Source organism: Conger conger, chromosome 16 (genome assembly GCF_963514075.1).
Source record: "Conger conger chromosome 16, fConCon1.1, whole genome shotgun sequence".
NCBI classification, from domain to species: Eukaryota; Metazoa; Chordata; class Actinopteri; order Anguilliformes; family Congridae; genus Conger; species Conger conger.
In genome coordinates this window covers 6,319,107-6,332,364 of record NC_083775.1, presented here as the reverse complement: position 1 = coordinate 6,332,364, position 13,258 = coordinate 6,319,107, and the positions used below count along the sequence as shown (strand labels likewise).

The window sequence follows — 13,258 nt, the reverse complement described above, 5'->3', positions numbered from 1 at the left end:
ATGTAATTGAACCAATCAGAGCGTGTTTCTTTCAGACCCGCCGGAGCTGAGAGAGTCTGAGGAGGACCACACAGGGCCGACGGTATCCCACAGGCACAGGCAGCGTGTTTTTCGAAAAAGCACTCTATCTAGGGGGCGCTGTACTCTCGTCTTTCCAGCCAATCCCCCGGCAGCTCCAGCAGGCCCCGCCCCCCTCCCTCCCTCCCTCCCTCCCTCCCTCCATTTCCAGTCACTCTGGCCTGGCATCTGGTCTCTGTTTTCTATCGTTTTTGTACCAATTTTTTTTTCCTTTTTTAGATTCGTCCCCCCCGCCCCACGCAACCGCCCCCCCCCTCCCCCCCCCTCTCTCTGTTTGACATGCATTGCTCCCTGTCTCTCCGCAGGTCTCTCCACCGGCTGCCTTCCGTGCCAAGGGGCCCGGCCCCTCACTTCCTGCGGGCCGGCTGGGGCTCCTGGGCCTGGCTCTGCGGGGCCCCGGGGTCCACGTGGGTCTGGCAGTGGGACCCCTGGTTCGACCCGCCCGAACCTCCCTTCTGCTGCTGCTGTTTGACCTGAGTCAGAATGTCCCGAATCTTCCGCTGCGCCAACTGGAGAGGACAGAGAGGAGAGAGGGTGAGTCCGTCCTTTCATCCGTCCGTCCATATATCTGTCCATCCATTCATCTGTCCGTCCATCCATCTATCCATCCATCCATCTGTCCATCCATCTATCCATCCATCCATCATCCATCCATTCATCTGTGATCCATCATCCATCTGCCCATCCATCTATCCATCCATCAATCCATCTGTCCATCCATCTATCCGTCCATCCATCTATCCATCCGTCCATCTATCTGTCCATCCATTCATCTGTCCGTCCATCCATCTATCCATCCATCCATCCATCTATCTATCCGTCCATCCATCCATCCATCATCCATCCATTCATCTGTGATCCATCATCCATCTATCCATCCGTCCATCCATCCATCTGTCCATCCATCTATCCATCCATCCATCTGTGATCCATCATCCATCCATTTTTATAAACTACTCATTTCTGGTCAGCCTATCCCAGCATGCAGTGGGCAAGAGGCAGGAATACACCCTGGACAAGTCACCAATCCATCACAGGGCCCACATACCACTCACACACTCACACACTCACACACTCACACACTCACACACACGGGCAAATTAAGAGTCATCAATTAGCCTAATCTGTGTTTTAGGACTGAGGGAGGAATCCGGAGTAGCCAGGGGAAACCCACACAGACACGGACGGGGAGAACAGGCAAGCTCCACACACGAAGGGCCTTGGTCGGAACTCAAACCCAGGACGTTCTTTCTGTGAGGCTGCAGGGTTATTCACTGCCCCACCGTGCGGTCTGAGGGCGAGTCCTGGCGGTCTAGTCGAACCCGTGTGTGACAGCGAGGTGGTCGTGCGTGGTTTCCCTGACAGCAGCGCAGCGGGGCGGTCTCACCTGGCTTGCATAGAAGTGCCCGGTGATCTTGACGATGACCTGGTCGTTCTCGTCGGGCGTCTGCTCCCGGGGCACCACCACCTCCGCAGCCGTCAGGTTCTGCAGCTCGTTCACCTGCAGGAGGAGAGTGGGGGGAGAGGGGCCTTTACACCACTGCTTTCTGTCAGCTAGACAGGGTCAGTAATGTAGGGTCAGTAACGCAGGGTCAGTACCGCAGGGTCAGTACCGCAGGGTCAGTAACGCAGGGTCAGTACCGCAGGGTCAGTAACGCAGGGTCAGTAACGCAGGGTCAGTAAATGGTAAATGGTTGGCATTTATATAGCTCCTTTATCCAAAGCGCTGTACAATTGATGCTTCTCATTCACCCATTCATACACACACTCACACACCGACGGCGATTGGCTGCCATGCAAGGCACCGACCAGCTCGTCAGGAGCATTTGGGGGTTAGGTGTCTTGCTCAGGGACACTTCGACACAGCCCGGGCGGGGGATCGAACCGGCAACCCTCCGACTGCCAGACGACTGCTCTTACTGCCTGAGCCATGTCGCCCCAGTAACACACAGTCAGTAACACAGTGTCCATGAAACTCTATGAGGCGCAGTCTCTTCCATTGAAGGCGAACATGCAAATGGCGTGTGGTGAGCATTCTGGCACAAAATGGCTGCCGTTGCGTCACCCGGGTGGGTGCTGCACATTGCTGCTGGTTGAGGCGAGTTTCACTGTAAAGCGCTTTGGGCCACTGGCTGGTTGAGAAAAGTGCGCTATATAAACATAAGGAATTATTATGTACAGAGAGATTAACATTTTGCAGTTGGGCTATTCAAGATGCATAGCATCCATTTTAAGCTTGGCTTTGGTTTCACTAAACTTCAGAGTTGACCTTTTCGAAGGTGCTGAAGGTCCTTACTGGTGACTTCAAAATAATAATTTCCCATTCATTTGACAACATTTGATTGTCAAATCTGCTTGGAGGCAAAGAGCTCTGCAGAACTTTTCTGTCGCTTTGGTTTCAAACAAGTTTAGTCCTTCCTCAGCCCCCTCTTCGCAAAATAGGACAAATGATTTGCATTTAGTAAGAATTTAGCGTACAGGAAAACTGGGACAATGCAGTGCTGGCAGGTATGCGCTGTGTTATGCTGACACCTTTTTCCATTCAGGCTACACTGAATATGGAGAACACACTCCAATACAGGAAGTGTTAATGCCCTAATAAACAGCATAAAGGACAACATGTGCTACAGCACAAAAAGCACAGAAGAAAGGCTTACATAAAGCGGTTTCTCGAACCTAACGCAGTAATGACGGGGTGTAATACAGGGGTCTCAAACCCTGGACACGGAGAGGCCTGGGTCTCCTTGGTTGTCATGGTTACTCTGCACTTCATCGATGAGAGCAGGCGATTACTCCCCTCACCTGGTGACCGGGGTCTCACTTACCGGGGTGCTGATGTTAAGGTGAAAACTGAGAGTGATGGAAGGCGGCTGCGGCCTCCGAGACCGCAGTCCCTCGTGTGTGCTCAGGCCATAGGCCACACTGAGGACTGGGGTGTGAACCTCTTGTGTGCAACTGCGTCAAACTGACGCCTTAACCGCGCGCCACCACGTCTCTCATTCCACGTCTTATCAAATCTACTTGCTTTACCAGACCAGGAGGCCTCACGCCCTGCCCCTGCCCCCCTCCCCCTTGGCCCCGCCCCTCACCGTCTTCCCGCCCTTCCCGATGACGCGGCCGGCGGCGGTGGCGGCCACTTTGATGTGCGTCTCCAGCTTCACCTCCTCCTTCGGCCCAAAGAAGTTCTCCTCCTTCAGCTTCCCGTAGATCCTGCCCTGTGCCTGCAGGGGGCGCCCAGGAGACACGGGTTATACGGAGCAAAGCCGCAACTGTCACGCAACTCTCACGCAACTGTCACGCAACTCTCACGCAACTCTCACGCAACTCTCACGCAACTGTCACGCAACTGTCACGCAACTGTCACGCAACTCTCACGCAACCATACAAGCATATGGTGGGCAGCCTGTAGCGTAGCGGTTAAGGTACATCAACTGGGACCTGGAAGATTGGTGATTCAAGCCAGTGTAGCCACAATAGCCTGCATATCTAATCAACTTCAACTAGCTTTGGATTAATATAGTCAGCTAAATAATAAATAATAATAATAATTGTTATTATTATTAAACAGAGTGCGTTATGAATCGACTGTACCTTGAACTGGGCTTCGGGGGGTCCGGTCACGATGACCATGCGCATCTTTGAGTCGGGGGCCTCGGCCGGAGCGATCTGGGGGAGGGGGACACAGGAAGATCAATACCTCCGAAATCCCAGTCCAAAAGAGTGGGACCCGGACACTCTCACTCTCACTCTCACTCTCACTCTCACACTCACTCTCACACTCACTCTCACACTCACACTCACACTCACACTCACACTCACACTCACACTCACACTCACTCTCACTCTCACACTCACACTCACACTCACTCTCACTCTCACTCTCACTCTCACTCTCACTCTCACTCTCACACGACGGTTTGCACTCACGGTAGCCACAATACGACAAATTCTGATCTTTTCCTCTCCTTGCTTTTTCATTCTGACAGGGGATCTATGACCACCATAATACAAATGGCATTATAGGAAAGGCTACTGAAAAGATCAAGTGTAATTGTTTTATCTGAATGGAGCGGAACGTAGCTCTGATCAGAGCTTTTCGGCATTACGCATGTCTACTCAGGACAGGATAATCAATTCAGAGTGGGCCAAAGATATCTCCTTATTAAACCCTGTCTGAGAGAGACAGCAAATATTTATAGCTGTGTGTGCATGTGTGTGTGTGCACTGGTAGTGGTATTGGTAGTGTGTGCATGCGCATATGTGTGTGTGTGTCTGTGTGTGTGTATGTGAGTGTGTGTGTGTGTGCGTGTGTGCGTGTGTATGCGAGTGTGTGTGAGCGCGTGAGTAGTGGTAGTGTGTGGGTGTATATGTGTGATTGTGTGTGTGTGTGTGTGTGTGTGTGTGTGTGTGTGTGTGCGTAGTGGTAATGTGTGTGTGTGTGTGTGTGTGTGAGTAGTGGTAGTATTTATGTGTGATTGTGTGTGTGTGCGTGTGTGCGTAGTGATAGTGTGTGTGTGTATGTGTGTGTGTGTGTGTGTGTGAGAGAGTTGTGGTAGTGTTTTTGTGTGTGTGTGTGTGTGTGTGTGTGAGTAGTGGTAGTGTGTGTGTGTGTTTGAGTTGTGGTAGTGTTTTTGTGTGAGTGTGTGAGTTGTGGTAGTGTTTTTGTGTGTGTGTGTGTGTGTGTGTGTGTGTGTGTGTGTATGTGTGTGTGTGTGTGCATAGTGGTAGTGTGTGTGTATGTGTGTGCGTAGTGGTAGTGTGTGTGTGTGTGTGAGTTGTGGTAGTGTTTTTGTGTGTGATTGTGAGTGTGTGTGTGTGTGTGTGTGTGAGTAGTGGTAGTGTTTATGTGTGATTGTGTGTGTGTGCGTAGTGGTAGTGTGTGTGTGTGTGTGTGTGTGTGTGTGTGTGTGCGTGCGGGCGTGCGTGCGTATATACGAGTGTGTAGTGGCCTTGCCTTGATGGAGGCCCCAGCGAAGCGGCTGAGCTGTTTGATGTGTTGGCCCTTCTTGCCGATGATGGCACCCACAGCCTGGGCCGGGATGTACATGTGTACCGTCTCCTGCTCCGGGGTCTGCGGGAGGGGAACCAGAGCGTTAAACCAGCGCGTTAAACCAGCGCGTTAAACCAGCGCGCTAAACCAGAGCGTTAAACCAGAGCGCTAAACCAGAGCGTTAAACCAGAGCGCTAAACCAGAGCGCTAAACCAGAGCGCTAAACCAGAGCGCTAAACCAGAGCGTTAAACCAGAGCGTTAAACCAGAGCGCTAAACCAGCGCGTTAAACCAGAGCGCTAAACCAGAGCGCTAAACCAGAGCGTTAAACCAGAGCACTAAACCAGAGCACTAAACCAGAGCGTTAAACCAGAGCGCTAAACCAGAGCGCTAAACCACAGCGCTAAACCACAGCGCTAAACCAGAGCGCTAAACCAGAGCGTTAAACCAGAGCGCTAAACCAGCGCGTTAAACCAGAGCGCTAAACCAGAGCGCTAAACCAGAGCGCTAAACCAGAGCGTTAAACCAGAGCACTAAACCAGAGCACTAAACCAGAGCGTTAAACCAGAGCGCTAAACCAGAGCGTTAAACCAGCGCGTTAAACCACAGCGCTAAACCACAGCGCTAAACCAGAGCGTTAAACCAGCGTGTTAAACCAGAGCGCTAAACCAGAGCACTAAACCAGCGCGTTAAACCAGAGCGCTAAACCAGAGCGCTAAACCAGCGCGTTAAACCAGAGCGCTAAACCAGAGCGTTAAACCAGAGCGCTAAACCAGCGCGTTAAACCAGAGCGCTAAACCAGAGCGCTAAACCAGAGCGTTAAACCAGCGCGTTAAACCAGAGCGCTAAACCACAGCGCTAAACCAGAGCGTTAAACCAGCGCGTTAAACCAGAGCGCTAAACCACAGCGCTAAACCAGAGCGTTAAACCAGCGCGTTAAACCAGAGCGCTAAACCAGAGCACTAAACCAGCGCGTTAAACCAGAGCGCTAAACCAGAGCACTAAACCAGAGCGTTAAACCAGAGCGCTAAACCAGCGCACCGGCCGCTACAACAACCACTACAACAACCCAGCTACCGCTACAACAACCCAATGACCGCTACAACAACCACAACAACAACCCAGCGACTGCTCCAACAACCCAGCGACCGCTACAACAACCCAATGACTGCTACAACAACCCAATGACCGCTACAACAACCCAATGACCGCTACAGCAACCCCCACAACAACCTGACGACCACTACATCAGCCCAACAACTGCAATGCCACCCCAATGACTCCTACCCCAACCCAAACAGCTGCTACATCAACTACATTAACTAATGACCACTACATCAACCCAAGGACTGCTACAACAATCCAATGGCTGAAACACTGACCCAACGACTCCTACACCAGCCCAACAACTGCTACACAAACATCGACCCAACAACTGCAACACAAACCCAATGACTGCTACATCAAACCAAGGACTGCTACATCAACCTAACAACTGCAACACAAACCCAATGACTGCTACATCAACCCAAGGACTGCTACATCAACCAAACAACTGCAACACAAATCCAACAACTACGACATTGGAGGGACGGCCTGTAGTGTAGTGGTTAAGGTAAATGACTGGGACCCGCAAGGTCGGTGGTTCAATCCCCGGTGTAGCCACAATAAGATCCGCACAGCCGTTGAGCAAGGCCCTTAACACACTGCATTGCTCCAGGGGAGGATTGTCTCCTGCTTAGTCTAATCAACTGTAAGTCGCTTGGAATGAAAGCGTCAGATAAATAACATGACATCAACAATGACTGTTACACGAAACCCAAAAACAACCCAACAACCACTACACCATCCACCAGTTACACCAAATTAAAAGAGTAAAGTTAGTCACATCATTGTGCTCAGGAGACTTTTGACCAATCAGACAATTTCACATATTTGACGTCTCACAAGACTTCGTCTCAGGGACGTCATGACAACGAGTCTCAAGTGTCACGTGACTCGAGTGACGAAACACAGAAACGACCAGCATGACCAGTCCGACTATTCCACACATGGCATGAAACCCCCTCACGTCACCCGTGTCAGTGACAGGCCTTTCAGACACTACGTTCCCAAGTTTCCACTTAAAATCACCCTTTGCGTATATTTTAGACTTTTTAAAAATAACCTTTCCAATTTGTAATTAGCTCTGCATCAGGCAATACAGAGAAAATACAGAGAAAATACAGGTGAAAAGCCTCGGTGAGGCACTTTCGTTCCCACACAGAAAATATTGTATTGTCTCGTTCATAAAAGACACAGCGATACGAGGTGAAAGAGTCTCATTGAAAGGTAACACTCGCTAAGGGAGGTCAAATTTAAGATTATACCAGATAGAGCTGAAAATTGATGTTTTTTTTTCTTCTTTTTTTTGTAATCTATTTGGCAGGCTCCATTTCCAGGAAGAACCGAACACGTGAATATGTGCATGTTGCTTCTATTATGCGGCTGGTGCTTTTTTACTGATCTCTGGCGCCACCTACAGGCAAGGTGATAAAATATACAGCGGCTCTCTGAACAAGATAAAACCGTATACACTGTGACCGATGTTTCCAAGTTAAATAGGTGGGGAATACAGTGGGGAAAGCCTGGGTTGTTGGAATGAGAATATTCATCCTGAACCCACTTGGACCAGTTCAGTACGAGTTTGAGAATCTAAGCTCATACACACTTTCAGGTATCGACCCTTTAAAAACCTCCCCAGAGAAAAGTCAGCAATTAATAAGACAGAAATAAGAGTGATTTTAACAACAGCATGTTGATGACATTTTTCGGTTTAAACAGACCCAGAGAATTTGACTGGGACACGCAAGGTCGGTGGCTCTAATCCCGGTGTAGCCACGATAAGATCCGCACAGCCGCTGGGCCCTTGAGCAAAGGCCCTTAACCCTGCATTGCTCCAGGGGAGGACTGTCTCCTGCTTAGTCTAATCAACTGTACGTCGCTCTGGATAAGAGCGTCTGCCAAATGCCAATAATGTAATGTAATGTAATAGAGAGATAAAGGCGATGGTGCCGGTGCTTTCCGTAAGGCTGAACTTACCCCGAATGAACCGTAGGGGGCGCCAGCACTAGAGTTTCCGGGGGGCGGAGGCGGCATCGCAGAAGATGGAGGGAACAGCCCCAGAGCCCCGAGGTTGAGCCCGGGGATCAGGTGGGTCTGTTGCTGATAAGGGGAGGGTCGCAGAGGGGAATCACGAAAAGGGCAACATAAGAGCACTACAATGGAAAAGGAGTATTAATACTACAGAAACATACATGGGGGGGAAAAACTGAATCATTAAAATGGAACCATTTTGCCAATGTAGTAGTTCGCTATCTGTGGTGTTAGTGTACAGGTATCAGTTCCTGGGATGCAGTAAGAGTGTGCTATTGGATCTCTATGGTCCTCTATGTCCGCTGACTAATGCACCATGGGATTGGATTGAGGGGGCAAAACTGCCCGTGGGGGGGGGATAGGGGAAAGTGCTAAAACACAGAGGACTGCAGACCTCCAGGATGAAAAACAACATATGAAAGACCTGGTTTCTATCGCCTATGGCATTATCTACCCTTCAACCCACACTGACCCCCTCCTCTCCTCCGGTTTGGACACGGGGGTTTGAGGTGCTGTCGATCGTGTTTTTACGGACCGTCTCCAGGGAGACGGGACTCACGTTCATGGCGGCGAGATCGTTGTCGTAGGCCTCGCGCACTTTCTTCATGATCTCCTGCTCGGCCAGGCAGCACGCCTCGATGGGGCCCTTCACTGTGATGGTCCTCTCCGGGTTGTACAGGGTCAGGTCCTGCAGCCTGGGGGGGGGGCGGGGGTTAGGATTTAATAACGACACTCCTGTATGTCATTCCCACTCACAGTCCCGTACGTTATTCATGAACACATTCCCATACGTTATACCCACTCATACTCCTGTACGTTATTCCCACTCACAGTCCTGTACGTTATTCCCACTCACAGTCCTGTACGTTATTCCCAAACACACACCTGTACGTTATTCCGACACACACTTCCGTACGTTATTCCCAAACACATTCCCGTATGTTATACCCACTCATACTCCTGTACGTTATTCCCAAACACACACCTGTACGTTATTCCGACACACAATCCCATAAGTTATTCCCAAACACATTCCCGTATGTTATACCCACTCATACTCCTGTACGTTATTCCCAAACACACACCTGTATGTTATTCCGACACACACTTCCGTACGTTATTCCCAAACACATTTCCGTATGTTATACCCACTCATACTCCTGTACGTTATTCCCAAACACACACCTGTACGTTATTCCGACACACACTTCCGTACGTTATTCACAAACACTCCCGTATGTTATACCCACTTAAAATCCTGTACGTTATTCCCAAACACACCTGTACGTTATTCTGACACACACTTCCGTACGTTATTCCCAAACACATTCCCGTATGTTATACCCACTCATACTCCTGTACGTTATTCCCAAACACATTCCCGTATGTTATACCCACTCATACTCCTGTACGTTATTCCCAAACACACACCTGTACGTTATCCCGACACACACTTCCGTACGTTATTCCCAAACACATTCCCGTATGTTATACCCACTCATACTCCTGTACATTATTCCCAAACACACACCTGTACGTTATTCCGACACACAATCCCGTACGTTATTCCCAAACACATTCCCGTATGTTATACCCACTCATACTCCTGTACGTTATTCCCAAACACACACCTGTATGTTATTCCGACACACACTTCCGTACGTTATTCCCAAACACATTTCTGTATGTTATACCCACTCATACTCCTGTACGTTATTCCCAAACACACACCTGTATGTTATTCCGACACACACTTCTGTACGTTATTCCCAAACACTCCTGTATGTTATACCCACTCATACTCCTGTACGTTATTCCCAAACACAACCCTGTACGGTATTCCGACACACACTTCCGTACGTTATTCCCAAACACATTGCCGTATGTTATACCCACTCATACTCCTGTACGTTATTCCCAAACAAATTCCCGTATGTTATACCCACTCATACTCCTGTACGTTATTCCCAAACACATTCCCGTATGTTATACCCACTCATACTCCTGTACGTTATTCCCAAACACACACCTGTACGTTATCCCGACACACACTTCCGTACGTTATTCCCAAACACATTCCCGTATGTTATACCCACTCATACTCCTGTACATTATTCCCAAACACACACCTGTACGTTATTCCGACACACAATCCCATACGTTATTCCGACACACAATCCCGTACGTTATTCCCAAACACTCCCGTATGCGATGCTTACGGGGAGATGGTGATCTTGGTGTCCGTGTCCTGCTCCACCTTCTTCAGGTTGCGGCCCTCCTTGCCGATCAGACGCCCCACAAAGTTGTTGTGGGCCAGGATCTTCAGGGGGACCTCCTCGGCTCTGGGGGGAGAAGACGCACCCCGCGGTCAGTCCAAACCGCCTGCATGCGCCCCTGGTACGAGTGCCAGTCCCTCAGCCTCGCCCACATGATGTCAATCAACTGGCACTAACGCTTACTGAGAGCTGGACACACTCCCACAAGCGTACAGTTACAAGCTGAGAATGGAGTCAAGAGAACGGACAAAATGGCCGTGCCGCCTAATGCTAAAATGACAAAACTCAGAGGAAGTGTGAGGACTGGTTCCACTTTCCATTTCTATTCCAGTCAGTCTGTTACCCACAATCCCTTGTACCAGGTGTTGGGCGCCCTGGTCCTGGAGAGCCAGTGATGTTTCTGGGTTTTGTTCCATCTGTGCTCGACATCAGGAGATGGATTATTAAGAGTCTGCGGCTGAATATTCAGTCTGAATGGTGAAGAGCCGAGTACCTGAGCCGGGTCTTGTGTGTTCATTACACCTGATGTTTAATACAGGAGTGCAGTTATGGGTTAGGCTGGAGCACAAGCCAGGAACATCTCTGGGACCCCGGGACGAGAATTGCCCTCACACTCTCTCTCACACTCTCTCACTCTCTCTCACACACACACACACACACACACACACACACACACTCTCTCTCTCTCTCTCGCACACTCTCTCGCACACTCTCTCGCACACTCTCTCGCACACTCTCTCGCACACTCTCACGCACACTCTCACGCACACTCTCTCTCACACTCTCTCACAGACTCTCTCACAGACTCTCTCACAGACTCTCTCACAGACTCTCTCACAGACTCTCTCACAGACACTCTCACAGACACTCTCACAGACACTCTCACAGACACTCACTCTCACACACACACACACACACACTCTCTCTCACACACACACACGCACACACACACACACGCACACACACACACACACACACACTCACGTCTTGGTGTCCTTGGCCTCCTGGTGCATGATGTCCAGGATCATGCGGCAGGCGGCCGAACAGCCCTCGGGCGTGGAGTGGATACTGATGGGCTTCTCCGCCGCGCCGGCGTTCTCTTTGCGGTGGACGTCGATCCTGCGGGGGGGGGGGGGGGCAACACCTCCGGTCAGCGGGGGCCATTTTGTTTCACTTATCACAATGCTGTCTCACACAGGGCATTTACAGACGAGCTGAAACGGACAGTAGCGTTTGGCTAGAGTATAGGTCCTTCAGCCACTCGTGTCAGTGTAAGTGAATGGTACATGGGGCAGCCTGTAGCGTAGTGGTTAAGGTACAGGACTGGGACCCGCAAGGTCGGTGGTTTGATCCCTGGTGTGGCCACAATGAGATCCACACAGCCGTTGGGCCCTTGAGCGAGGCCCTTAACCCTGCATTGGTCCAGGGGAGGATTGTCTCCTGCTTAGTCTAATCAACTGTACGTCGCTCTGCATAAGAGAGTGTGCTAAATTCCAGTAAAGTAATGTACCAATGCTGTCAAAATACCAAGTCATTCATCATTGCCCCATAATATCATATTTTTGACATTACATTCTATTTAGCTGTTGCTTTTATCGAAAGCGACTTACATTTGATTGGACTAAGCAGGGCTATAGCATATAAAAGCTACAGGAAAGCAATGTAATAGACGCCATACAGTATAAGGGTCCTTCTTTTCTACCCTACCACACAGTCTCTGTACTCTGTACTCCAGAGTACAACATGGCAACCCAAAAACTGCAGATTCAAAACATTTTTCGTCAGCCCACGGGAAGTCTGTCACTTTGTCCTGTTGTATTTCAGACAAGGGTGAGGCAGAATTGAGGGGTAGTTTCCTCCTGTAGTCCGACGCTGTTCATCTCAGACAAGCAACCACAGCTCTGTCCAGATATGCATCCAGAATTATAGCGATTACTCAAAATCGGGAACCTTTCCTCCTCATCTGGCTTCCAGCTCTGTGACACGTGGGGATGCTGAGCAGTGGGTCACTGCAGGAGGGAACTGAGTGGAGCTCTGCTTTTCCCGTTAAACCCGAAAGGACCGAACGTAGAGCCGGGGAGGCCCTCCCCACCTAAGCAATGCTTCTGTGGCCCTTTAAGGAGTGAGGTCACCCATATGCGATTAGAATGTTCCTAACTGGAGATTCTAATGCTGATGTCACAATCACGACAGGTGATAGAAAGTTCTAGAAGAGCGTTTCTCAACTCCAGCCCTTGGTGTTCGCTTGCCCGAAGGGTATCGTCGTCACCAGGAGCCGGGACACCTGATTTTACTAAATCAAGGGCGTTTTCGGTGGGTTCCTCGTTACAACAAAAACCTTCCGGCAAGTGAGTCCTGAGGACCGGAGTTGAGAAACACCGTTCGAGAACTTTCTATTACCCGTCGTGATTGTGACATCAGCATTAGAATGTCCAGTTAAGAACACTCCAATCGCGTATTGGTGACCTCACTCCTCAAAGGGCCACAGAAGCACTGCTGCGGTAGTTGTGATCATATAGGCAGGGACGGCCTCCCCAGAGAAAAGAGACTCTGTTCTAGACCACTGACTGAGTGCGACTGAAAAAAAAACATTCCAGAGAAGCAGCTCTTTAGAGGCCCAAGAGCCTGTTTCTATTCTCAGACCGATGCACTGAGCTGGCAGCACACGGAGCAGCAGGTCCGTGCTATACGAACGCCCTAACCCAATCAGGCGGCCATTAGCACAAAACATGTACGCCAAGATGCGATGACCTACATTTTTGTGCCAGATGTTTGCATTC

The 13,258-nt window shown here is 50.0% G+C and overlaps 1 protein-coding gene across 3 annotated transcripts in view; it reads right to left on the bottom strand.

Annotated features, from left to right (window-relative positions):
- Positions 1-375: 375 nt before the first annotated feature.
- The window catches only part of igf2bp1 (insulin-like growth factor 2 mRNA binding protein 1), a 72,260-nt gene continuing 59,377 nt past the window's right edge, over positions 376-13,258 (bottom strand). The window contains exons 7-15 of one of the 3 annotated variants that reach the window (XM_061224353.1): positions 11,463-11,597; positions 10,422-10,544; positions 8,762-8,897; positions 8,095-8,271; positions 5,033-5,170; positions 3,670-3,744; positions 3,168-3,299; positions 1,466-1,579; positions 376-587 (exon numbers count right to left, since the gene is read on the bottom strand). In XM_061224353.1, coding sequence (XP_061080337.1) covers positions 426-587; positions 1,466-1,579; positions 3,168-3,299; positions 3,670-3,744; positions 5,033-5,170; positions 8,095-8,271; positions 8,762-8,897; positions 10,422-10,544; positions 11,463-11,597 — 1,192 coding nt within the window. In that variant the 3' untranslated portion in view covers positions 376-425. Of the gene's footprint in view, positions 588-1,465; positions 1,580-3,167; positions 3,300-3,669; positions 3,745-4,993; positions 5,171-8,094; positions 8,272-8,761; positions 8,898-10,421; positions 10,545-11,462; positions 11,598-13,258 lie in introns of all 3 variants that reach the window. The other 2 variants (XM_061224354.1, XM_061224356.1) reach the window with 2 other exon arrangements.